The sequence below is a fragment of the Orbicella faveolata genome, unplaced genomic scaffold, assembly GCF_042242905.1.
Source record: "Orbicella faveolata isolate gen_17 unplaced genomic scaffold, um_ofav_v1 contig_25, whole genome shotgun sequence".
NCBI lineage: Eukaryota > Metazoa > Cnidaria > Anthozoa > Scleractinia > Merulinidae > Orbicella > Orbicella faveolata.
The window spans coordinates 11,366,258-11,392,100 of NW_028301553.1; the positions used below are offsets into that span (position 1 = coordinate 11,366,258).

The window sequence follows — 25,843 nt, forward strand, 5'->3', positions numbered from 1 at the left end:
GGACTACTTTACGAATTTCTTTCGGTCACTGTGATTGGGTAGTTATGCGGTAAGCTGATCAAATATAGAATGAACCAATCAATGAAGTGGTTCCATCTAGACCCAAACGCGAAGTCAAAGATGGAGGACAAGGGAGCATTGGAGGAGAGATTGCGTCAAGTTTGCTGCATCGGCGACGAAAGAAATGCGAAACTGCTCATCGAACGAGGGATCAGCATTAATGCAGCAAATGCAATGAACGGCTGGACTCCTTTGCACTGGGCAGCAAAACGAGGGCACGTAAGCATCGTGAAATACCTCGTGCAAGAAGGGGCTGATACAACGTTGTTGACTAAGAAAGGGGAAACTGCAGCCCAGTTATCCAGTAACTCTAGTGTTAAACAGATACTTGGAGAACAAGGCAACATCGGTCTAAGTACAGGCAATGACACTTTACCTATTGTTCCGAATTATCTCCGAAATCCGGAGTTTTTTTATGCTGCGAAAGACGAGTCCGGAAGACTTTCACACAGAGAGCAAGGTATTTCAACCACAAACAACCAAGAGTTATCTTTGGTAAATGGACAGCAGCAAGGCGTCAACACTTCATCAAATTCATATTCTTCATGTGCTGCACAGCCAGGAGAGGAAATCGTGTTAAAGTTGCGAATTGCCGATACAGATGAAAAGGACTTTATAGAAGTTGATCTTCACAGAAGAAATCTCACATTTCAAACTTTAGAGAAAGTGTGTTGCGAAGAACTGAGTATCGAGGCTAAGAATATAAAGAAGATAAGAAAATTGCCAAACACCATTGTTAGAAATGACAAAGACATGACAAGACTGCTACCATTCCAAGAATTGGAAGTAGTGTTGACAGGCAATAAAAGTTAATGTAATGCATTCTATGATTTAAGGTAGTAGAAATATTGAAGAGGGAGAGAGGATGACAGGGCCATAGCCAGAAACAAACTGTGACTGAGGCAACGTCAATGAAAAAATTATAACTGAGGCAATGTCCTTGGTTAAATTCTCTTCTTAGGCACAATGACTATAAACAACAGAAAAGAACAAAAATGGTTGATGCAAGTGCCTTGGTTTGCCTGTTACTAGCTACGGCCCAGGATGACGTTAGATTTTATAGAGAATGAGTATAATTATGTTCACTCTATTCACTATCCAGTCAGGGGTGTTAACTGGTAAGTCAGAGAATATACGGGATGGTAAAACTGATATAATAGAGTGGTTTTACTTAACTGGTGAAATAGATAGTGGAATTGTACATGTCACAACTTCATATTAGTTCCTACTATCCCCCTATAGGACCTATAGTTAGTAATTCTTTTGTTTTCTAGTCTTTATTTTTGTATGCCATGCACTAATACTAATTAGCAGACAATATTACACACTAACAATTAGTTTCTGTTTCATGGGTTCTGTAAAATCACTCTATACCCTGCTAATGAAAATTATTGACACTCTGAGGAGGTGAAACAAAAAAATGACACCATGACACCTGTAAATTTGGGCAAAAAGATGCAGGACATATTTTTGTAAGGATCATTTGCCATCTCTCCATTTGATAACCTGTTACAGAATTAGAGGTAATGGCAACAAAATCACACAAGTAAAATCTTGATTTTTGTTTCACAATAATTGCATGTTTCAAAATAAAAATTCACTTTTTGCCTTCACCATCCTTTGGTGTGGGATGCTAAAAGGTTTCCTTGAATGAGACCTGAAAAGATCATTGCTTAGCATTTGCCAAGGTCAAATGTACATGTAAACAAAGGGTTATGATTGCTTGGCCCATGACAAATGATAAAAGATTTAAAAGATTGTCAAAATTTAAAATTTAAAGATTGTTAAAAGATCAAATAATAAAAATCTGAAATTTTGCATTTAAATATCTAATGTCTCCTAGTTTGAGGCCTAGATTCAGTTTTGGTCTGTAATACTTGACTCTTTCAAGGCTATTTTTTTATTGCAAGTTTGCCACCCATATCAAAGATCAAAAGAATTAGTTTTCCAGCACAAAGCAAGGGCCAACTCGTGAAAGTGGTAGAAAACTGTTGCTGCTGGCTATTTCAGCCTCACATCACTTCTGTAAACACCAATATTATACCAAAAATAAAAAGCAAGACACCCAGTTAATGACACCACTCCAAACCACTTTAAATTGACCAGGAAAAATGTTGCATTCTTTTGGTTTAAAATGGCATCCTCAGGCCTAATGAGATTACAGAACTTCATCACATGCAATTTTGTAGCTCACTTGCTGCAAAGGCCTTATGCAACTTTCTGGGCTCAAAAAAAGTACCATGTGGTCATCCAGGACAAGTAGATTTTCCTGCTGGGCATTTAACTTTTCCAAGCAAATCATTTTTCACTTGCCTAATGGCTGGGCAAGGGCCCAGGAAAGACAGTAAACTAAGACTTACCCAGGGAGAACAAAATTTGAGAGCTGCTTGTCTTAAGGGCGAGCTGAAACTCAATTTTTTTTCAGCCGTTAACTTTCGATATGTTGAAATGCCCATGGCTACAATTGTTGCATTGTTTTAAACACTCCATTGTTTGAGTCTCACACATACCTTCATAACTTGGATCTTGTTTAGGTGGAATATGTAGGAATCATTTTTAAAATTTATTAAGCCCTTACTTTTACCTTTTACCTGCAAAGGTGTCATTTAGTGTAAGAACAAGACAAAGTATCAGATGCACCAAGCCCTCAGTTCGTCGTTCAAGATGTACAAAAGCAGATAGTTTGCCTTAATAACTTGTTCTGTCCAAGTTGATATTGATACTCATACCATAACCATCTGGATGCATACAGCAGTAATTTTTTGGATGCCCATCTTTATATCTGCAGACAGATATCAATGATCCATCCCAGAGAAGTTCACCTCTTACTTTTCTGTTGAAGACGTACTACTAAAGCAGATTGTTCAACTGAACATACAGTCTCTCTTGTGCCAGTCTTGAATGCATTACCAGATACTCAAAAACTTGTCAAGTTCTATTCATCTCTAGCCTAAAAAATGGCCACTTGTACCAAGTGTTTTCTTCATAACACTGAAGAACATGCACTAAGTAATCAGAATGAGATGAAAGTCACGAACATCTCCATAGTTCTTTTTCAGAAATGACACTGTTAAGGGGGGAGGGAGGGGGGACAAGGTGGGTCATCAAATAGCAAACTGCCAGTCATTAATACTACAAATAAGGTTACTTTAGATATTTATAAAAATTCAGCTTGATAATGGGGCCTGGAGAACACAAGCAAAGAAAATCAAATGGCCATTTTCATCTCTATATGCCAGCCCTACCAGTAGATCCATTAGTCTCTCGCATATAGACGGAGCCCATTCAGATCACCAAATCTCCCAGACATAGAGTAAAGTGCCTACGTACATTTTTGCACTTGTTTTGGCTGATTTTTGGCATTTTCAATATACTTCACACATTTTTGTGATTAAATCAGTAAATGCCTTTAACACCCTTTTTTAGGGAAGAGCAGGTAAAACTGGCAATCTCCCAGATTTTAAACTGTGCACTAAGTTGTTCACAGTTAAATGTATTTCGGAATGTTTATAATCAGTGTTTTTGGTTTGTTTTTTTCTTTTTTCTTATAGGCCTCACTATCACGCCGGAATTTTAATATACAATTTTAAAGAAGCCTGCATGGAATAAATTATTTGTAGTATACTGGTGACTTGCTATTTCACCACCTGTTGAACAATTGCAGTCATTACGGCAGCTGGTGATACAGCGAACAACGTCCACGAGACATGCAAAAATAAAACACAAATTAAAGTCAAATACATAATCATTGCCATATAAAACACAAAAATATGAGACATTTTCTTCCTTCCTTGTTTCATTTTGATAAGAAATAAATACAGTTTTCATAAGAGATAAGTTTAAATACTGGGTCAATACTGTATCTGTAGAATTCAAAGTGAGGGATTGCTCCTTGTAGTAATTTTGTTTCAGTTCTAGTCTTTGCAGACGTCCTTATAAGACACGAGAAAATCGTAATATTCGGCTGGCAAGACATCTTTGCCGGCCAAACAGTGATCTAGGTATTCTCGCCGTGGGACTAATCCCTCCTGGTAAAACTCATCAGTCACAACATAAGTTGTGGCTTCAATTTTTTCCCCATCTGAAGTCTCCACGGTCACACACTGCCGGAGGTAACAACCTTCTGAGACCATTTCGAAGACATCCAGTCTATCAAGTCCTCCAGATTCAAGAGTGTACAATGCCCCATGTACAACCGAGTTTTTCTCTGGCTTGATGTTACAGGAACCACGTCCATCCGGTCTTCTAAACGTAAAACTCATCTTGTAGTCCGATAACTTGGCCCCAACTCGTTTAGTGAAGAAGGCTTTTCGTTCCCTCATCCTGTCTGGGTTCATGTTGGAACCGAAAGCGAAGTACATCTCTTTCGCTGTCATGGTTTCGTTGAAGTTTCTCCAGAAGAACGTAAGACCAACGCTAGCTCTCTTTGGGAACAAATATCCTTTCAAAACACGAGTAGAAAGACTCTTAACGTGGCTCCTCAAGAAACCAACCCGCATTTCCCCTTTCAAGTTGATAACCCGTGACTATCAAGTAGAACCCGTGACGGTTAAAAATGAAACACGTGATGGTTGTTTTACGTGGTGGCTTCGTGACAGACCCGTGACATATACGTGACGGATGTATGCTTTCGGTAAATGTTCGGTGACGACTCCCGGGTGACGACTAAACATACTTATGGATCTAAGACGATTTATGGTCAGATGAACTATTATTATTAATATTATTATTATTATTATTATTATTATTATTATTATTATTATTATTATTATAACTATTATTACTATTATTAGTAATGTGTAGAGTATTTTTTACTATTCTTATTTAAATTTTTTCGACAAATGATAACAGACAAATTTATAAGGGTTGTAAAGAATGAATGTAATTTGTAATTCGTTTGTAAGTTAGTATTTCCCTGACATATATATTGTCCTAAGAATTTTTACAGTTGTAATTTTTTATAAGCCACTAATAAACATTATTATTATTAAAAAAATTAAATTATCATTATCATTATTATTATTATTATTATTATTATTATTATTATTATTATTATTATTATTATTATTATTATTATCATCATCATCCATGACGTTTTAGTAGTGTGGTAGTGTAAGTGGCTCCTACCCACGATCAACCACCTGCGTTGGAGTCAAACACAAATCTCGAAGCCCACAAGAGATCTGGGAACAACTTAGTCAAACACCGCATTTCCATGAAGTTTATTTACTCATTTATTTATTTATTTATTTATTTATTTATTTATTTATTAATCTATCTATTTATTACAATCTATGGTTAAAAGGCCAAAGGATAATCTGTAAAGGAGTCCTAAACGCCATATAAAAACAGATGACCTATGAACTAATGTAAATACACAAAAAATAATACATTCGAAGAATACATTAACATATGAAAGAAAAAAATAAATAAATAAGAAAGACTGGTCACAACTTGGTCACAACTAACTACACAACATCCGTGAGCAAGAGTTATCGAATCCTTAGCAACCTAGTCCCCAGAGCCTTCGGTACCTTTGTCCAAGGGTAACGAAGGCTCTGGGAACGAGATTGAATCCGTAGAGGTTCGAACGCAAACGCAAAAAGCGCGGTATGGATGAGATCAGGACTGAAGGCATTCCATTCCCTTATCTCCTACGGCTTAATCCTAATCTCTTCTGGTTTTTAGGCCTTTTCATACCCCTTTCTCGTCCCACTTCTTCGAGAGCGAAACGCCAGTTAAAAGCTGAATGAATGCAGATTCTTGAAAACCTAATGATTGGCCATTTGAGTTGGAACTTAACTGGCCAAGGAGATATTCAGGGCGTAAACGCGTGGTCGATTATCCAGGCAGCCGGTCATAAAATTGACACGGAACAAATGCGTTATATTTTTAGTTTATGACAACTTTCAATCATTTTCAAAAGGAATGATTCAGAGCGCCTTTCCAAGTTGTATTCCCTCAGACCTGGAAATAGGTTTTGCGGTAGAATGTAAACAGAAGACATTAACGTAATCCTGACCGCCATAGAACACAAACTAGATGTTCAGAATATTTAACATTGATGTGCGTTTGGAGATTGCCTCCTAGTAGTCATTCTCAAGTTTTCGAGTTTTTCGAAACGGCAGTTGGTTAGAAGAGGAACGGTATAAAAATTTTAATAACTGAAATCGGAGGAAGCAGTGTGGCTGAATGGTTTATTAAAACGCTCCACTTGTCAATCACAACCAAACAAACTTGCTCGATTAACCTAAATTCACAAAAAAAAAAAAAAAAAATCAGCCTCGCACGCCTTGCGTGCCTATGTTTTTGTTTTTTTGTTTGTTTGTTTTTTTTTTTTAAATGACCAATTACCCGTCTATAATTTCTAAGCTCTCCGACTATTCGTCAGCAAAGCAGTCAGAAGGCCAAGCTGTTCTTCGCCGACATGATGATTTGGATATAAATTAAACCTTCTACAAACTGATTTCAGATGGCCTACAATCTGCTTTCCGGCGATTTATACCTGAGGTTGATGATTGCCGCTAAAGCAAGAATGAGCGATGGATTTTGTTACATCGGTTGGGACATGGACAGACATAAACTAGTGAGGCCTGTGCTGCGAAAAAATTCTTGTCGTTGGTTCCCGGCGAAAGACAAAGATCTAAACATCGGAGAGAAACATCTATTTAAGGTAAGAAGCCCCGAACTTGAAGGGATCTCACATCCTCATCGAGTGAATGATGTCTTCGTGAGTTACAGAAAGCCTTGTAATCAACCAGCGAAAGACGTGGACAGTTCTGATGTTGTTGATTTGTACGATATTCTGATAGAACAAAGTCATCCAACAGTCAAAGAGGTGTTCAACAACCCAAAACAATTCAACGGGGAATACGTCTTGGAGCACACCAAGTGCCCGTCTGTTGGAGTGTATAAGTGCAAAAGAGAAAAATTACGGATAACAACGGGGAACGATAGCAGGGGAGAACGGAGATGTGAAATCACTCAAGATGCACCAGTTCAGGTATACAACTATAAGATCACTGCTGTAGATGACGAACTTCCGAACGTTGACTCAAGCGAAGACGTGTTGGTGATACTCGGTTTGACGAGACCCTACAAAGGTTCTTCCCATCAGTTCACAAATTGCGCTGTTTTGTCATAATCGTGGGTTTTGTGACTAAGTCTACAAATATTCAACAACAGAGTCCATTGAGCGAGCTCGATGGTGAAAGCGCGAATAATGTTTCTGTTTCTGAAGTTCTTTCGCCACAGTTTCTGGGAATTGAGAGGAAACGAAAACTCGAAACTAACTACGCCATTGAAGACAAATTCATTTCACGACGATTAAAATCAGAATTTTTGGAGACCTCTCATTGAAAGTAGCCTGAGGTATGGATATTAGTATCGAATAATTTGCACAAACCTTGCATATCAATCACGGCGTACTTTCGGTTTGCTAAATTTGTGCTACATAAACTGATCCAAGAGCAAAATTGAGCAGACCTTCTAGGTGGAATGATGCAATTTTACGTCGTGTACTTTGTTAAGAAATGTGATCTTGATTCAGCCTGAAATCAACATGGACGCGGTCCTAGCTGAAGATTTAATGTTTATTTATTCTGGAAATTTCTGGGCATTTCTGTCTTTTATTACACGTACTTTTATACACGCTTCCTCTGTTATTCGTCGAGGGTTTGATCAAAACAGCACTGCTAACTGATGAATGAATAGAACTCTCAAAGATCCCTTGAAACCTCTGTGATAGCCCGTCCTAAAAAAGACAGCTTTAATCGTATGCATCAGTAACGATATTGAGACATGAGAACCAGACACAATGCAAGCAGAATGCGTGACCTTAAAAGTCCTTAAAGCCCTTTCAAAGAAAATCTTAGTGTAGATCATGAGAAAAGTGCGGACTGCTGACTGCGGACTACGGACTGGGTATAAAACACAGACTCAGGTATAAAACGAGGACTAAGCATTACGGACGGGGTATTTTTTTTGTTTTTTGTTTTGTTTTTTTGTTTTTACACTTTATTTCAAACACATAGCACTATGTTACAATATAATTTACTTAACCAAATTACACTACTTTACACAACTTACACTACACTTCAAATAGATTACATTAAACTACGTTATACTGCTTTACATACATACGACGTCTAGTCGGTGAAAATAAGCTATTATTACTTTTTTTACAGCAAATACTGTGCAGATCATAAAACGTTTGTTTTTTCTTTAACTTACAATTCCCTTTTCTGTACATTTCGAGGCATAATTACACTTGTATGTTGACTTAAAATCCTTCTAAATGATACTTGAATTCCAGTTTCCTAGTAAATTCGTTCAAGCTTCCTTGTTTTGAACTAAGCTTATTGTTGTAAATATAGTATTTAGCAAACAGAAGGACATACTTAAGCTTTTTTAACATCTTCTGCGATGAACCGGGGTCAGGTTCATTTGATAATTTCCCAAAGAGTAATTCAATTGTGTTAAGTGAGTAGGAGGTGTCATTTTCCTTATTAAACCACTTAATTACTTCAGAGAAAAATTTTTTTGACCATCGACAATGGATGAATGAGTGGCTTATCGAGTCAGACTCCTGACAGTAAACGCATGCACTGTTGCTTTCTACACCATACAGACATAATTCCTTTTTCGTTACAATGATTCTGTGTAGAAATTTAAAGTAGAATTCTCTTAGTTTATTTTCTTTGCAGATACCTTTTAGGTTTTTGAAGTAGACATTAAATTCTATATCACTAGTCTGCAAATCACGAGTCCATTTTCCAGGCGCCTTAAGTTCTGCATCTAATTTGTTTTGAAAAAACCAATAGTAATCTTTACTCTACATTTTCAGAAGGTTCACATTTATTGAAGGTGATAGCTGGAAAAACTGTTTTCTGGTGAAAAAGTAAATTTGGCATCCAGGTTTTGCTTTGCTTTTTCAACAAGTCGCCGGGGTATTGCTGAAACTACTTGTAAATACTGTAGGAAATTGCATTTTAAGTCATACTTGTGGGTAAAATCACCATGCGAAAGAAAGGTGCCATTCCTCGTGAGGAGGTCGTGTATCCGGAAAATTCCTTTTTGAAACCACGATTTGTAAAAGAAAGTCTTTTGATCAATAAGAATATCTTTATTGTTAAATAAAGATAGAAGTCTTGCCCAAGGTCAAATTCATAGGAGGATTTTTGTTCAAGAAAGAATTGCGGCATTGAATTATGGAATTGAGGCATACCAGTCCGCTCAAGAGACTTCGAATCATAATTGCATCTTAACAAAAAATTAAGACCGCCGTACGGGGTATAAAACACAGATTCAGGTGTAAAACGCGGACTGCGGACTAAATGCGGGCTATCAACTGCCGACTGGGTACAAAACACGGACATCGGTACAATTAAAACGCCGATTTTCTTGCTAAGTGACCAAAGTGCATGAAGGGAATGGTATTTTCGCGCCAGAAATGTCATTTGGTAAAATTGTGCGTGTGCTATCATCCCAAAATGGCCAGCATTGGATGTAAGGTCAGCTATTGTTTCACATATTTATTCTTCTTTTCTCGCAGAGTTTCGATTTCCAAGATAGAAAAATTATGATAGCATAGAGTACAGTGCCTTACTGGCTATTGTTATCTTCACGGGGAAGCAATCGACAATTTTCAACTCCATGTAGTGCAAAATTAACCAATAATGGCGATTATCTGAAACATATGTACCTTTGTCGGTGTCCGTTTTGTCCACGTCCGTTTTGGTCATAAATAGGGTATGGTTTTTGCTCTATAGTCTTGAATTGGGTATGTTTTTAAGAAGAAACTACTTTTTCATTATTAGCGCTAAGACCATCAACAAAAGCCCTTACAAATTATGTTAACGGCAATCTTACATCGGTCTGAACTAGGGAACTAGTAGTGAAGGACGCTCTTAGGGGCAGTAACCAATCAGGAGCCAGGGATTGTACCACGTGACCAAGATTTTCCCATACATTCTCTTAAGTTTCAAAATCCAAGATGGCCCCTTTGGTAGCCAAACATGGCGCCCAAAGTGGGTTATGTCACGTGACCGGTTTATGGATGACGTCACGGTTCGTGCATGCCCAAATAAGGCGACATGAAATCGAGGTTGATCAAATAAGGTGCGAACCAATGATAGAGTGGTTCGGATGGGAATAAAAAGGCGGTGAGTTGGCGGAGTTGCCATTGTTGTTTGTGGATCGGCGACAAGAAGATGGCTTCGGAGGAGAGCAAGACGAATGTGGAGGTGTTTAGTATTTCTGAAGAGGATTTGTCAGACGACATGTCGAAAGAAGATTTTGCAGCGAGAGTGATGGATGCCGTTCATGAGGGTATTCTTGGAAGGATAATGAAAAGCGCCGTTTCTCGCAGTATGGATGTCCTCCTGAAGAAAGAAACTACGAAGCTGGCGGATGAGGTGTTGAGGTTCAGAAAAGTCCTGTCTGATAAGATGCTTGCGGACAAGTCAAGAACGTTTAAAGACCCTGTGTGTTTGGAGAAGTTGCCGGATGGATTTGAGGCCGGATGGAAAGAGTGGAAGAGCGGTTGGGGCGACAGAGAAGAGTTGGCGTACCAAGCATTTATTGAAGAAATTGCACCACTACCACCCACAGAGTGAAAAAATTTTTATTCATGCCTGTAACAAAAAACCTAATAAAGATCCTTTAACGAGAGAATGTACATGGTTTGTTGTGTGATTTTTTGCATCATCTTGAGTGCTTGCACGTCATTGGTTCCCAGGTGCACGAGGGCTAGCATCATGGTTTGGGGTGTGATGAATTCTCCGTGAAAGCCTGAGGAGGATTCGAAAACGCGTCCGAAGGGCCAGACCTTGGAGAGGTCTCTTCTCAGGTACCATGGGTGGGGAAAATGTTGGGTGAGAAAGAGGAGCATGACATCCTCGTCGGGGTGGGGTTCGTCCAAATAGATTTTACAGGCCAGGGGTCTCTATGGAAAATGAAAAAGAAAAAATGAATGCCCCGACCAGGAATCGAACCTGGGTCTTTGAGGCCACAACTCAACGTCTTAACCATTAGACCATCGAAGCGCTTACCTCTTTAGGACTTGGTTTGGGGGATGTCATGGTTTAGGAAAAAATGACATGGAGTCTGAAAATAGAACAAAAAACAGCTTTTTTATTGGACATTCCACTTATTACAGGGTGGGACGTGTGCACGATCCTATTGACCGGCGCCCTCTTTTTCTTCAGGATAATAATCAAGAAAAGATTTTACATGGTTGACTCTGTTCAGTGCCTGTTCATAACTGTTTCCCAGGAAGACGGGTTCGTAACAGTCGGTTACCACATTGTGGTACATGCCATAGATGACCTTGCAACAGGTTGCATAGACGCACCCTAGTCCCCAGGCTTCTCTCAGTGGTCCCGAGATTGCGCGTACGAATTTGTCATGGGTCCCTTTTCTACTCAATTCTAGTATAGGTTGGCGGCAGCAGGGTCTTGTTTGCTTGCAAACGTGACAATGGAGGTCGGGTTCCATGTCTAAAATTGAAATAGTCGACGGTAAGTGTTGTGGGCCCAGTCTACATGGATGACTAAATCGTTAATATCGTCCTCGTCAGCGACCCCCAGCCTCTCTTCCAGGAACAAAAGATCTAGTTCGTCCAGGGCCGCCCCGACGATATCTAAAAATTCCCTGTACAAGGGGGTCTCTTCGTCCTTCATTCGCTCTCGCACTCGCTTTCTCAAGGCGGTCAACTCGGAATTACATCGCTCTAATACTTCCATACTCACTTGGTACTTTGAGAAGCCACAGCAACACCCACAGTCTTCTGTAATAGGCGCTCATACAAGTTAAAAACTCAGAGTGAAAGTGAATGGTCCGACTCGCTTGTTTTATACACACGGTACAACGGGGTCCAGTCTACGACCGTGAGGTGGGCGTGGTAGGGGGATACCCCCTATCCCCTGGGTCTGTTGGAACACGTGACTTCGTCTTGATCTGTGATTGGCTGTACGGATCTGCATAAAGCGAATCAGCGTCGTCCGCTCTTCACTCTGAGTTTTTTAACTTGTATTGAGCGCTACCATGGCCTTGAGGGAAAGACATATCCAGAACAATTTCCGACCGAGAAAGCCTGATACCACCTATGAAGAGGCAATCGATCGAATGGACGAGGCCTGGACTCGATTTTACGAGTCCATGAATTTCCCCATCCGGGATTTGTTGGCGGGCCGCCGTTGGCTGACAAGGTTTAAGGACTCGAGCCAGTTGGAGGTGATGCTGCACCAGATCCTCTTCTTTATGGACGAACAGAGAGAGAACTGGACCCGAAGTCAGCGACAGTACCGCAGCATCGAGAAGTGTTTTGGCAGAACCTTGTTTAATGCGATCCTGGCCATTCGCCGTAACCTTGTATGGGACGTGAAAGTGAAGCCGCCCGTGGACAGGATCACGTTTCATAGACTTATGCTATGCTACAATTTCGAGCCTTTTCAGTCCACGTGGACTCGGAGACAAAGGAACACTGCGAGACGCTATGTCAATGTCATTAATTTTTATTATAGTACTTTCAACCGATGTAATCAAGTAACAATGCGATCGATGATCGATGCGGAAGATAGGTTGCCAAATGTGAAATAAAAAATCAGAGTGTGTGTTTTTTACAAAAAACTGTGTCTGTGTGTTTCTTAGTTTGGGTTCTGTCCATTGATCAGTATGGCTTCGGCGACCCCTCGTGGGTATTCGTTGATCCATTGAAAGAACTTGCAGGTACGCTTGGGACACTTGAGATAGAGTCTGTCTGGGTTGGACTGGGAGTGGGAGGTGGCTAAGACCTGGGACTTGTTGCATCGGAAACGAGCTGGGTCGATGTTCCTGTAGCAGGGGTGGGTCTGTGCGTCGACGCGTTTCAGGTAGGCGCTCACCTCGTTCGCGCCACAGGTCACATAACACTTGGTGTGGAATCTGGAAGAGGGGCATCGGTAATACTCCCAGGTACTACCGTCTGGGGTTTGCACGCTTCCAAATTCCATGGGTACCATGCAACGCGGGCAGGTGTGATCTTGTGTTTTCAGTTGGTTCAGGAACTGATCGGGGTCGAATTCCTGCAACACTTGTACCTCGGTGAATTCTCCTTTGTCGTCCACTTCAGGTGGTAATTCTACGAGGTTGTCTTTCTTGAATTTGTCGAGTCCTATCGGTTCCAGGACTTGAATGGTTTGAGGAGGTGATTCTCTTATCACTGTCAGGCATCCGCCTTGAATGGCAGGTAGCTTTGAGTCTATATGAGGAAGAGAGATGAGTTAGTATCCCAACAAGGTGTTTTCACGTAGCATGGTTTTTAGGATGTGTGTGGTTTTTCGCACGTTTTTGGGTGTCACTCTTTGCCTTCGCCTGTAATGGTTACTTTTCATTTCGCTTTTGACTTCTTGGCGTTTGATTGAAAAGACGCTCCATGGCTGCGAGAAGCCTTTGAGAGGTACGGTGGTCCAACTGACAGAGTCCGGTGTGATCTCTTTGAAGAGGACGCGTTCATTGAAACGTAGTCTGGCACGAGGTTTTTTGAATAACCATCTATCTAAGGTGGATTGTAGTTTACCTCCTCCTTCTCCTTCCACTCTCTTGGGTAGGAGCAGTTTCAGTTTCTTACGTGCCTCCTTCTTTTTGGACGATTTTCTCTTTTTCCTGTCGGGTTCGGCGTGTGAATCCATGACGACTGCTGAAAAGTGACTCGTGATGGAATGCGTGGTTCGACTTTATGGACGTTTTTTACGACCAATCGTAGACGTGTGGTGTGATGGGATCATGTGACGGTCTTCGTTTCGATTGGTGGATATGAAAATGGCGCGTGATCCATGAAAGTACGTGTACTGAGTGAAAGTGGGGTGAGCCGCGGGTATAAAAGGAGCCCGTTTGACGCAGTGAATCATTCTCGACTTGCTCTTGGTGCAGTGATGACCCATAGGATTTTGGATGAGAGAGACGTGAAAGAGATCATTGAAGATCTGAGACAGCAGTTGAATCTAGCTTCTGAGATTTTGGCTAGACTCGAAAAAGAAGGCGAAAGATCGTTGCATGGGAAGATATTTGACTTGGAGTTACGTCTTGTCTCCCCTTTGTACTATAGGCTCCAGAGGCACATGATTGACTGGTGCGACAGAGAGAGCTATCCTCATTTGTCGGGCTTGGATATCGCGAAGCTAGCGGATCGAGAAGGAAGGAAGTTTAACGAGGCTGTCGGAGAGGGGTTAAGATGACTTACTACAGTAACTCTAACCAGATTCGGGAACTAGTGGAGCGGACTGCGTATCAGAAGGTACACACTTTAAGAGATCTCGATGCCATTCCGAATGCAAAAGTGGACATGTACATTTTTGACAATCTCTTCGAACCGTTAGGGACTATACCCGATTGTCTGTGGTCTTTTGAGCTCTTGATGAGACGTCGTCCTGACTGGGGTGGTACGATTTTGGAGTTAATGAGGAGGAACGAAAAGGTGTACCTTTTCTGCGGTGAGTGGTGTCGCGTGATGTATAGAAGTGCTACCAACCATTTCAAATTCATTCATTGTCGGGATCCCACCCTGGACGTAGAGCGTTCCTGTTTGATTGCCACGGATCACCTCTCGTACATGATGATTGATGCCATCCGCGATCTGTTTGAACCCTTGCGGTTCGCTCGCGACCTATCACAACGGGTGTTGGAGTCGGACAAGAGTCCCAGGGTGGAGGAGATACTGACTTTCAACAGGTGCGATCACAAGGAAACGTGTCTGAAGTTGGAAGAGTTGATCAACGATGTCATGCGTCAGCGTGATCTGTGGAGGGATCGGTTTTTCTTTCGTGCCCTTGAAGCTGATCGGGAGGACCTGTGTGGTGAGTGCAAGGAGAGTATGCGACAAGCATTCTATGTGAATGGGGACCAGGAGGAAGCCCTGAGGTGGAGACCCGGTAAAGGGGATTGTTGTTGGAGAAACTGTAAATATTATGGCATGGATACCTTTGAGGAAGAGTATAATGAGGAGCATATCCAGGATCTTAAGAACATGGAACATGTTGATTACTTTACAGATTCAGACTAGGTGTGTAATACGGGTCTTTCGCCTTCTTTTTTCGATAGCCAATCAGATCTGTTTTTCGTAAGAACCAATCAGGCACGACGTTTTTGTACATATAAGAAAGTTGAAATAAAAATTGGGTTCAAATTATCATGTCTCATGCATTGAGTTGGTTGATCTCGAGAGTGTGTGAGACCATGGCCGATCGATGGAGTTGGGCATCCTTGTGTTCCAGGTGCACTAGAGTCTATGAGCGATACGGTAAAGGTGAACCCATCCCTGACCATTTCAGTGATTCGCCCTTGGAGGTGTTTGACTATACCGACGTCGAACCCAACGTGATGCGTTTCGTCGTTTATATCTTGTGGTTGAAACAGCAACCCGATTCATTTAAGAAGTATCTCGAGGTACGGGAGCAACGTTTCGAGTTGTGGAGACAGTGCGTTTACAAACTTTGGCGATTATGAAGAAAGGTCAAAAGAAGAAGCCGCTTTCGACCGGGACGTTACTGGGACGGTATCGGGATCCTTCTAGACCCGGTAGTCTGGGGGGTCTGACGCGATTCGCCAAGGCCAATAAGATCTCGGTGCGACGTGCTCGCGAGGTCCTGCAAAGGGATTTGGGGTACTCGTTGCACAAACCCAGACGTCGTCGGCTTCCCACGGTCCCGGTGGTGGTGTTCGGAATCGACGAGCAGTGGACGGCCGACTTGATCGAGGTGATCAATATTTCAAGGTACAATCGAGGGTATCGTTATCTCTTGACGGTGGTGGACGTGTTTTCCAAGCACGCCTGGGTCCAACCCTTGAAGAGCAAGACGGGTAAAGCGGTGACGGAGGCCATGGAAAAGATCTTGAAAGGAGGTAGAAAACCCATCAATCTTCAGACGGACGACGGGAAGGAATTCTACAACAAGACGTTTCAGGATTTGATGAAGCGGAAAGGCATTCATCATTTTTCGACTCGGGGGGATACGAAATCCACTGTGGTGGAACGGTTTAATCGGACCCTGAAAGAACGTTTGTACCGATACTTCACAGTGCAGAATACGATGAAGTTTCTGCCCGTGTTACAAGATTTGGTCCAAGGGTACAATCGATCGTATCATCGCAGTATCAAGATGGCTCCAGATCAAGTGACTTTAGTCAATAGCGAGGACGTGTGGGAGACTCTTTACGGGAAGAAAAAAGGAAAAAAATCGAGACGACCTCCACTGAAAGTCGGGGATCGTGTGAGACTGAACAAGAAGTTCCGACAGTTCAAGAAAGGGTATTTACCCGGTTGGACCGAAGAGGTGTTTGTGATACGCAGGGTACGTCCTGGTAAGGTCACCACGTACAAGGTGGAAGAATGGGATGGCACGTCAGTCGAAGGCACGTTTTACGCGCAAGATTTGCAAAAGGTGTCCGTGAAAGACGACGATCTGTTCCGCATCGACAAGATCGTCAAACGGAAAGGGGATAAAGTCTTGGTGCGTTGGAAAGGTTGGCCAGTCAAGTACGACAGTTGGGTGGATAAAAAAGGCTTGTACGTGACGAAAAAGCCAAGACAAAAATGAAAGACTTTTACGTGCAGTTGTTGAGCAATGCCAGTACGAGCGAGTTCACGGACAACAAGGCCAACAGTTTCAAGAATCGTCTGCGGTATCCGCTCCTATTTGAATCCGACAAGGAATGGAAGGTGGGATTGGCGAGCGTTTCTTACCCGATACCACCTGCACGACCGCATAAAGTGCCAGTCCCTCAATCGCACAACTTTGACGATGACGATCTATTGTGTCATTTTGAGTGGACCATTGAAACGTTTATCATAACGTCCGACGGGTCGTGGATTCCATCGCGTTACCGAGTGTCGTTTGAAATCAAGGGGAAGGATCTTCACCAAGACCGAAGTAAGGTGACGAGTGGTAAATCTCTCATGAAATACCTCATCAACCGCCTGAATGACCGCTTGACACGCTATATGGAACGCGGCGATGAAAGTCTGCGAGCTCCGGACGGGAAAAAATACTACCCCGTGTTCAGATGGGAGGGGAACGATTTGATTCTGGACAACACCGACACGTTCCTCGACAAGTCCGGAGACCGACGGCGTCCTAAGGTGTTGTCTGGTCCTAAATTGACCAAGACGCTGGGATGGATTGAGGAGGAAGCCTACGACGTGGTTCGAATGACTACGAATATGGTGAAGGTGTTTCAAAACGACGTCGTACCCGTTGGTTTCAAAAAAGATTGGATAAACGTTGACACTGCTCGCTCCACTAATTTCTGGAATTTGACGGACAGTGGAGCGTTACAGCTTAGTCCCTATTGCAACTGGCGCTTCAGTTACTTGGACGAGGAATACGCCAAGACCTATCGGAGAGTCATCGTCCATCCGGACCTCCCTCCGCCTCGAAGTCCCATGTACCTGTATTCGAATGTAGGCCGTAGCACCGTCACGGGGAATCGAGTGACGGACCTCTTGAGAGAAGTCCCCCACGACCCGATCAAGACGACGTACGAACCGAATCAGATTCAATATAAACCTGTGCGCAGTAATGTTTTGGATATAGTGGAGGTGCAATTGGCCGAGAACGACGGAAGATTGGTGGACTTTGAATCGGGCGTGACGTCGGTGACATTACACTTCAAGGATGAATGAGTATGCCGACGACTTTTACGTGCAACTGATGAGCAATGCCAGCACGAACGAGTTCACGGACAACAAGGCCAACAGTTTCAAGAATCGTCTGCCGAACCCGTTACAGTTAAGAGAGTCGGGATGGAAAGTGGGTATCAGCGACCTCTCGTTTCCCTCTGCGGTGCGTAAGATGGGCTTGAAAGATTCTCTTCTGTTTGAAATCTGGTGGATCGATATGGTGAACGCAGATCGAAACCTATACACGCAGGTCTCTGGAGTGACGAGAGAGGGCGATTTGGAATTCACGCCGAGGACCGGTACCGAGTTGCTGAACGCGATACGAGATCGATACATGCATAGGTTGAGATCTAGAACGGATGTCGACGTGACCATGTACAAGAAAAAGAGCAAACCCGACGATCCCACCGAATTGCTGTACACGGTCATGCATCGGGCCGAGAATGGAGAATGCGTCCTCGACAACTCGAGAACGTGCATCAGCCTCCTGATCCATGGTAAACGCGTCTACCCCCAAGTGTCCATCGGCATCGAATTGGCCAAGAAGATGAAATGGGTCAAGATGGGAACATTGCAAAACGGACAACCGGGTTACGTCTTGGGACCCCACTTGAGGAAAGAATTTCCCACGGAGGTCGTACCCACGGCCACGGACTTGATCATAGCCCAGAATGACGGGGACGAGATATGTTACAAGATCGACCCGGACACATTACATTTGAGTTGTTTCATCAATTGGGTTTTCACGGACCTGGATCGCAGTTACGAGGAAGCGTTCGGTCACGAGCATCGTTCCTTGTTCGTGTATTCGAATGTGGGACAGAGTATGGTGACGGGGAATCAAGTCACGGACATGTTGAAACAAGTTCGTTACGATCCGGACGTGGTCGACCTTCAACCGAGACACATCCTATATCTACCGGTACGCACGACCTTTTTGGACATTGTCGAGACGCAGGTGTCTGAGAACGACGGACAACTGGTGGACTTTGCGTCGGGCGTGACCACGATCACGTTGCATTTCAAAAAAGGATGAGTGATTTTTACGTCAGCTTACCCAGTCACAGTAGTAAGAGCGAGTTCCCGGAGAACAAGACGAACCATTTCAAGATCAGGTTACCCCGCCCCATACGCCTGAATGGAAGCGGAGGATGGAAAGTGGGAATGAGTAGCATCGCCATGCCAGATGCTCACGTGACGCTGCCTACCTTCACCGCTTCTGAGGATAAAACCATCTTGTCCTTTTCCGCATGGAGACGCATAGAATCGAGTAGCTACTACACGTATGGAGAAGCTTACTTCGACACGGATGACCTCAAAGAGGTGTTCCACAACGTGGACGGTGTTGGACTCATGAAATCCATGATCGCCTATTTCGATCGACAACGCGTCTTCAAAAACTCTGGACCCAAATTTGGAGCCAAATATGTCACGAATGATGGTAAAAGAAGCTACGTCTTGTTAAGGTGGGAAGGTGAAGACCTGGTCACGGACAACAAAAACATCTTTCGTCCGGTCGTGCATTTCCCTGCATTCCACGTCAATGTTGAACTGGCTTGTAAAATGGGATGGCTCGAAAGGAAGTAGCGTGGTGGGAAATCAAGTCACGGATTTACTGAGAGAGGTCAACTTGATTCGAAGAGGTGCGGGTGTCCAGTATTTCGAGCCTTACCACATTCAATATATTCCCGTGCGCAAAGACGTCATTGACATAATAGAGGTGCAAGTGGCTGAGACAACTGGAGAACTGGTGAGTTTTGGAGACGGCAATACGATCGTGACGTTACACTTTAAGAAAGAATGATCGGTGGAACGCTGGTACGATTTCATCCCGACAAAATGAAGCAATCTGGAGACGGATTCGGCATGGCTTGGAGAGGTGTCAAGAAACGAGGTCCCGGCGTTCTCCGAGACTTTATCACAGAGGCGGCCACGGAAGGTCTGAAAGGTTTAAATTCGGGTGGCAAGGGAGGAAAGCCCAATTGGAGAGGTGGACTCGCCGGGGTCAAGAGAGGAGCGACCCGAGCCGTGAAACGTAAAGCGACGCAACAGATCAAACGGGCGTTGACGAAAAAAGTGAGAAAAGATCTATTTGGAGTATGAATCCCATTTACTCGAGGCGCGTGAGACTTATCCCAATACGACGAACGTATAAAGGTGGATCGATCTTCCCATCACGATCAAAACGCCCAAACTATCGTTGGGTGCAGTCAGCCCTGAGAAGGAGACGAAGACGACGACGACGACGTAGACGATGACGGACCTCGTGGCTCATGCCCGGTCTGCGGGGGTTCGTAACCCTCGTCTGAACATGTTCAGTACCCCTCCCACAGACGTCAGCATGTCGTCTCGACGTTTGGTGAGAATCAACCCGTTCAATAGGGGGATCAATCCAGTGACCTTCCAAGTCGATCCTCAAGAAGACTTCATCGACTTGAATGAGAATTTCTTCGAGGTGGAATTGACGGTCAAGAAAAGTGACAACACGAATCTGCTGACCGCGGATATCATGGGACTCGCCAACAATCTGGCCCACACCCTCTTCAAACAGATCAATGTGAGATTGAATGGCACTCTCATCAGCCCCCAGACGGATACTTACCACCTCAAAGCCTACATCGAGACACTGTTGAACCACGACCGAGACGACGGTGAATCGATCCTGACACCTAGTGGTTGGTACAACTGTCTCGGTGTACCCGACGACGGAGATGCCGATGAATTGACTGCTAATAAGCTGGATACGACTCACGCCAATTATGCTGAATTACCCCAAGATCTCAAGAACCTAGTACAGGGTCGACTCCAGTTTCTAGATGGAGATGCCGTGACTTTGAGGTTCAAACCTTTCCTGGAAGTGTTTCATCTCAGCAAGTTACTGTTACCTGGCGTGCAGATACAGATTGACATGTACTTCAATACCCCAGCCATGTGGACCGTCCGATGGGCCGGTGCCAGTACTCTCAGACTGACTGAAGCCGACGTGAAAGTGAGATTGTTCCTGTCTCAAGTGAGAGTGACTCCCTCGGTGTACCGAGAGATCATGACCAGCCTGAAAGGTGGAAGAGTGGCCACTTACCCTACGGTGAGAGGGGAAATTCGCACTTACTCGCATCCCAACGACAATCGTCACTTTGAGTGCAGCAATCCTTTCCACAATAAGCTACCTAATCGGCTGGTGGTGTTGTTGTTGAAACAAGCAGCCTTCAACGGAACCATCACCGAGAGTCCGTTCAATTTTGGAAAATTCAATCTGGCTTCCATCAAACAATTGGTGAGAGGTGAAGAGTACCCCTATGAGACCCTAGAACTCCAACACGATGGGGACAATAAAGATCAGAGAGGCTACTACAGATTCCTCCAAGCCTCAGGAGCTTTGTGCGGGGGAAAAGGAAACATGGTCAGTAAAGTGGATTGGGGGAACGGCAAGAGATGCAACATGTTCGTATTTGACAACACGGCCAATGGATGTTTGGACAGTCCAGTGTTGAACCCCAAGCAAGAAGGTGAACTGCGTCTGGTGATCGATTTTGGAGCTAACCCGGGAGAAAACCTGACTATCTTGTTGTACGGCGAATTCGAGAACTTGCTGGAGATCAACGAGAACCGAGTCGTCATCTACGACGTGTACCAATGAGAAGAAAAAAATGGAGAAAGTAGCCTTGAATAATATACAATTGGATCATTTGGCACGGACGAATCCGTCACTTCGCTGTGTATTTTACGGCACGGTACCTTGCGATCGGCTTCCCAGGACACTCCCCCAAGAAGGACCGACCGCTTACATCGTGAACACGGACCCTCACGATAAACCGGGCGTGCATTGGATCGCTTTGTGGGCCGACAAGAACAAGTGCGAGATACTGGACAGTTACGGTCTACCGTTGGACGCGTACGGAACCGCCGAACCGATCCAAGAATGGTTGGACCGTCATTTCAAGTACCAGATTCACAACGGCAGGAGTCTACAGTCCCTGTTCAGTCAGAGTTGCGGCGGCTACGCCCTGATGTTCCTGATCGACCGAGCCGAAGGTCGTGACATGAACGATTTCTTGAATCGTTTTAAGAAAAACGAGTTTGTGGAGAACGATCGTAAAGTAGGGCACATGTTAGAACGTTTGATCGTGGACGAGTTGGCCTGGCGCAAGATTTGTAAAACCCCGTGTCACCAGGACACGTGCGGTTCCTCCAGAGGAGTGCGTCATTTGTTATAAAGTAAGCTGTTCGAATAAAAAAGTGTTCATTTTTGAGAGAAAAGGATGTTGCGTGGTGAAGTCAGATGGTTCCCTCGATCCCTAGAACTGTGTCGAGAAGAGTGTCTGCTCTTGTCCTCGGATGATCCTCGTACACAGGTCCTAGAACGCATTTTGGATTGCGACAGTTACCGTCGAGTCCGATTCATACTGGACCAGGAAAAAGATCATTGGCTTCGATACGTCCTGTTCCACTTGCGCACGAGAGCCAGACTTCAAACGGACGCTTGCAGAGATTACAAGTGTCACCCGTACTGGCACGTTCTTCGCTACGGCACTAAGTTCTTACACCATCACTTTGCGAATGCATAAAAAGGTGCGGTTTCACCCAAAATCGTTCATTATGGAGTTCCCTACAAAACAAGACACTTCATGGATCTTCAGTTTCGAGGGCATAGACATTTGGACGACGTCATAGCCAGGTTAGAAAAACGCTACGGAAAATCTGGTGAAAAAACGCCTCGACCTAGTGCAGCTCATTTCAAGAAAAACCAACCGTCAGCAATAAGAATAATCGCTCTTCAACCGGCTCCGACGGCTGTCCTTGACACCGGTGAATTACCAGCTACTGTGACCACTCGCAGGAAACGCAAGAGGGCGCCCACCATGCCGGGGCTTTCCGAGAAAGAAGACAGGAAAAGAAGAATGAGAAAGAGGCATTGGTACGAAGACAAGTTCGGAGATTTGAGTAAATTCGCGAAAAAGGAGATCGGCGCCTGCCAAGCGTCCCAAGAGAGCCGCTGCCAAGAGAGCCATGACCAAGATCAAGAGGGGAAAAGCGTGGTACGCCAGGAAATTCCAAGTGGGAAAATTCGCGAAACGTCAGAGAGCCCCTACCAAGAGTCGATCCAAGAAAAAACCCATCTGTTTCAATCGTAGAGTCACCCTATTGGGTCTGTTGAGACGCATCCCGGCCGTCAAGACCCCATTGGCCACGTTGTTCGGATAAAAAACGGAGCGTCTCGAGACCGTGGACCATTTCAAGATCATGGAACGGCGCAAAGCGTTTCAATTTCACACTCCGTCGAGTTTGTTGATAGCGGGTCCGTCGGGGTGCGGCAAGACGGTGTTCACCACCAAACTGCTCTTGGAGAACGGCGACCTGTTCCAACAAAAACCGAAGAGTATTCATTACTGCTACGGATCGTGGCAAGACGGTCTCCAAAAGCTCAAGAAGGGCGGGGTCAAGTTTTACGAAGGCATCCCCGAAAGCGAACAGTTACCCCGATGGTTTCCTGGAGGGGGTGTGTTGGTCTTGGACGATCTGATGGACGAGGGTGGTAACGACAAGCGCGTGTTGGATCTCTTCACCAAACATTCGCATCATCGGAACATCACGGTGATTTACTTGTGTCAGGATCTATTCCCTAACGGAAAATTCGCCAAGACCATTTCCCGAAACGCTCATTACATCGCGGCTTTCAAGAACCCTCGGGATCAGTTGGGGATACGAAATCTACTTCTGCAATCGTTTCCCACGCAATGGCAGGAAGTGTTGGACACGTTTCGAAAGGACACCGATCGACCTTACGGTTACATGCTATTGGATCTTCATCCAGCCAGTCAGGACGATCAACGCGTCCTCAGTCACGTGTTAAAAGACGAAGGATTCGTACGATGCCATCAGTTTGCGGCACCGTCATGTTGAGGAGCGAAGCCGAGTGGTTCCCTACGTTCATTCTACGTTGCATAGCCATGCTAAGGCGCATGTATTCCTTTCAAGTGGATTACGAGACGGTGAAACAAATCTGTCTCTGTTCGAGTTATCGTCAAGTGAGGTCACTCGTGAAAGCATATAACGACGAGGATTTCGAGAATTTGATTCATAACGAAAGAGTGATCGCTGAGAGGATAGCAAGAAAACAGGAGAGATGAGTTCTTACGGCAGTGACGATTTCAACCTCTCGGCTCTGAACGATTATTCGCCTTGGGGGTCACCGAATCGAACGAGTACTCCGATTCCGCCTGTGGCGGGTGTAGGTGTGAGCCTGAACACTCCTTCACCGCGGTCGTCACTGGCGACACCGCCCCTGCCAAGGGTCTCGCCCGTCGGGGTAGGCACCGCTGGCTCTGGCGCGTCACAGACCAACGTCACGGCTGGTGTCGGCAGCGCCGGATCCGGGTCATCGCGCTCCAACGTTACAGCGGGTGTCGGTGCACCCCGAGTGACAGACGCCACACCTTTGGCACGAGCCGTTCGAGGAGGGAAACGACCGAGACGCGTCCCACGTCAAAATACGCCGACGTCCCCCAGTGATTCAGGGAGCCGCAGAAGAAGTAGCGCTAGTGGTAGCGGTGGCGGTGGAAGACGCAGAGGCAGAGGCAGAGGCAGAGGCGGAGGCGGAGGCGGAGGCGGAAGTGGTAGTGACTCCACACCGCCTTCGTCGATTAGATCTGGTCGAGGAGGAAGAAGGAGTAGGCGAGGAGACCGTGTTCTAGACCAGGCCCAGATGCAGCAACAATTGGAAGAGATTTTGCGTCAACAACAACAGACGGCCGCGGGTCGTCGCATTGCGGGCATCACGACCACGACCACGATCACGACCACCTATAAAAACGGACAACGCCCTACCGTCACGCGCAATTCGACCAGTGTACGTAACTGAGAACAACAATGAGAAGACGCCTTCGTCGACAGAAAAGGAGAAATCAATGGGGCGGTGCTCTTGCGAATGCCTTGTCTGCGATGTTACCCATAGGCAAAGGGGCTGCCTTGGGATTGGCCAAAGCGTTGGGTGGACGCGCCGTGAAAACAGGAATCCGAGCTGGAACCTCCGCTGCCATTGGCGCTGCAGGGGTTGGCGTGGGTCACGGGATCCGAAGACTTGTGAGACGAAAGAAAAGACGACCACCTCGCCGATAAAAAACCATTCGAATCAAGATGTTGAGGAGTGAAGTCGAGTGGTTCCCCTACTTCCTGCATCTATGCCGATGCTCTCGCTCCTACTGGGATGCGACCAGCATGGATCACGAAGACATGAAACGTATCGCGGACGAGTGCGACAGTTACAGACAAGTCCGGGACATCCTGAACCAGTCCGTGAAACCGCCTTCAAGGACGAGATCTGGGAGTACGAGCAACAAGCTAAAAGGATCGAACGTCCCGATAGAAAGTCAGACTACGTTTGGCACTGGTTAGAGAAGAGTCATGAGTACTTCTGTATGTTTATTGGATGAACCTTTCAACACCGTGGTGGATTTGGATTCCCTGAAACGTTTGGACGGTTTGTATGCTTTCTACCACAAGTATTGGTGGTGTCGAAGGCAGATGTTCGGTTACTACAAATTGTGTAACGCCATTCTCAACGGACTGGCCTTACTGACTGTGGCCGTGAGTATCGTCTTGGGATCCGTGTGGAAAGACGGGTACACGGTGGTAGCATTGACGGCTTTCGCCACCTTACTGAAAGGATGGAACGATCTCAAGAAGTATTCGTTCAAGATGGACATGGCCCAATTCGCTTACACGACGTACGAAAAGACGCTGACAGAACTCAGGAACTACGCTCTGGGTGGAGTGGAGGAATTGGATAGGTTTTTGACCAAGATGCAAACGTTGGACGACGTGGTGACGGATTTCACACCTCCCACGTACGACCGATACGTTCGAGACTACGAAATACGATTTCATCACGTGCCGCTATAAAAAATGACATCGTGAGAAGAGTCTTCATTCATAACCAACATGCCCAAGAGGTCAAGGAGAAAGAAAGCGTCTTCGAGAAGACGTAGAACCTCTAAAATAAGACGGTACCAAAGGGGAGAAGGGGCTGTCAGTGTGGTGGCGGGTTTACCCAAGGCGGCTTGGAGTATCACCAAAGGCATCGGAAGCCTGAGAGAAAGACAAGAACGGGCGCATACCAGAAGGATGATG

The 25,843-nt window shown here is 44.8% G+C and overlaps 5 protein-coding genes and 1 non-coding gene across 6 annotated transcripts; 4 read left to right on the plus strand and 2 right to left on the minus strand.

The window, feature by feature from the left end:
• Positions 1–69: 69 nt before the first annotated feature.
• On the plus strand, positions 70–1,886 carry LOC110044063 (ankyrin repeat domain-containing protein 40-like). The gene has a single exon (XM_020749587.2). The coding sequence runs from the start codon at positions 70–72 to the stop codon at positions 871–873; it is 804 nt and encodes a 267-aa protein (XP_020605246.2). The 3' UTR covers positions 874–1,886.
• A 1,952-nt stretch (positions 1,887–3,838) lies between these two features.
• Positions 3,839–4,600, minus strand: LOC110044065 (gamma-glutamylcyclotransferase-like). The gene has a single exon (XM_020749589.2). It carries the CDS (start codon positions 4,557–4,559, stop codon positions 3,975–3,977), a length of 585 nt encoding a protein of 194 aa, XP_020605248.2. The 5' UTR covers positions 4,560–4,600; the 3' UTR covers positions 3,839–3,974.
• A 4,079-nt stretch (positions 4,601–8,679) lies between these two features.
• LOC149108947 (uncharacterized) lies at positions 8,680–10,738 on the plus strand. The gene has a single exon (XM_089294218.1). It carries the CDS (start codon positions 10,272–10,274, stop codon positions 10,674–10,676), a length of 405 nt encoding a protein of 134 aa, XP_089150344.1. The 5' UTR covers positions 8,680–10,271; the 3' UTR covers positions 10,677–10,738.
• Positions 10,739–11,033: 295 nt separating this feature from the next.
• On the minus strand, positions 11,034–11,105 carry Trnah-gug (transfer RNA histidin (anticodon GUG)). The gene has a single exon. It is a non-coding gene; the product is annotated as a tRNA-His (tRNA).
• Positions 11,106–15,341: 4,236 nt separating this feature from the next.
• On the plus strand, positions 15,342–17,809 carry LOC149108948 (uncharacterized). Its single transcript, XM_089295057.1, has 2 exons — positions 15,342–16,115; positions 16,748–17,809. Exons 1-2 carry the CDS (start codon positions 15,540–15,542, stop codon positions 17,717–17,719), a joined length of 1,548 nt encoding a protein of 515 aa, XP_089151183.1. The 5' UTR covers positions 15,342–15,539; the 3' UTR covers positions 17,720–17,809.
• A 1,965-nt stretch (positions 17,810–19,774) lies between these two features.
• LOC149108949 (uncharacterized protein F54H12.2-like) lies at positions 19,775–21,353 on the plus strand. Its single transcript, XM_089294932.1, has one exon. The coding sequence runs from the start codon at positions 19,971–19,973 to the stop codon at positions 21,351–21,353; it is 1,383 nt and encodes a 460-aa protein (XP_089151058.1). The 5' UTR covers positions 19,775–19,970.
• The last annotated feature ends 4,490 nt before the right edge of the window (positions 21,354–25,843 follow it).

Coding starts and splice junctions, on each gene's coding strand:
- LOC110044063 (XM_020749587.2), top strand. CDS start 70: ATGAACCAATCAATGAAGTGGTTCCATCTAGACCCAAACGCGAAGTCA.
- LOC110044065 (XM_020749589.2), bottom strand. CDS start 4,559: ATGCGGGTTGGTTTCTTGAGGAGCCACGTTAAGAGTCTTTCTACTCGT.
- LOC149108947 (XM_089294218.1), top strand. CDS start 10,272: ATGGCTTCGGAGGAGAGCAAGACGAATGTGGAGGTGTTTAGTATTTCT.
- LOC149108948 (XM_089295057.1), top strand. CDS start 15,540: ATGAAGAAAGGTCAAAAGAAGAAGCCGCTTTCGACCGGGACGTTACTG. Junction 16,116..16,747: donor GTTTGTACCGATACTTCACA/GTGCAGAATACG, acceptor GAATCCGACAAG/GAATGGAAGGTGGGATTGGC.
- LOC149108949 (XM_089294932.1), top strand. CDS start 19,971: ATGACGGACCTCGTGGCTCATGCCCGGTCTGCGGGGGTTCGTAACCCT.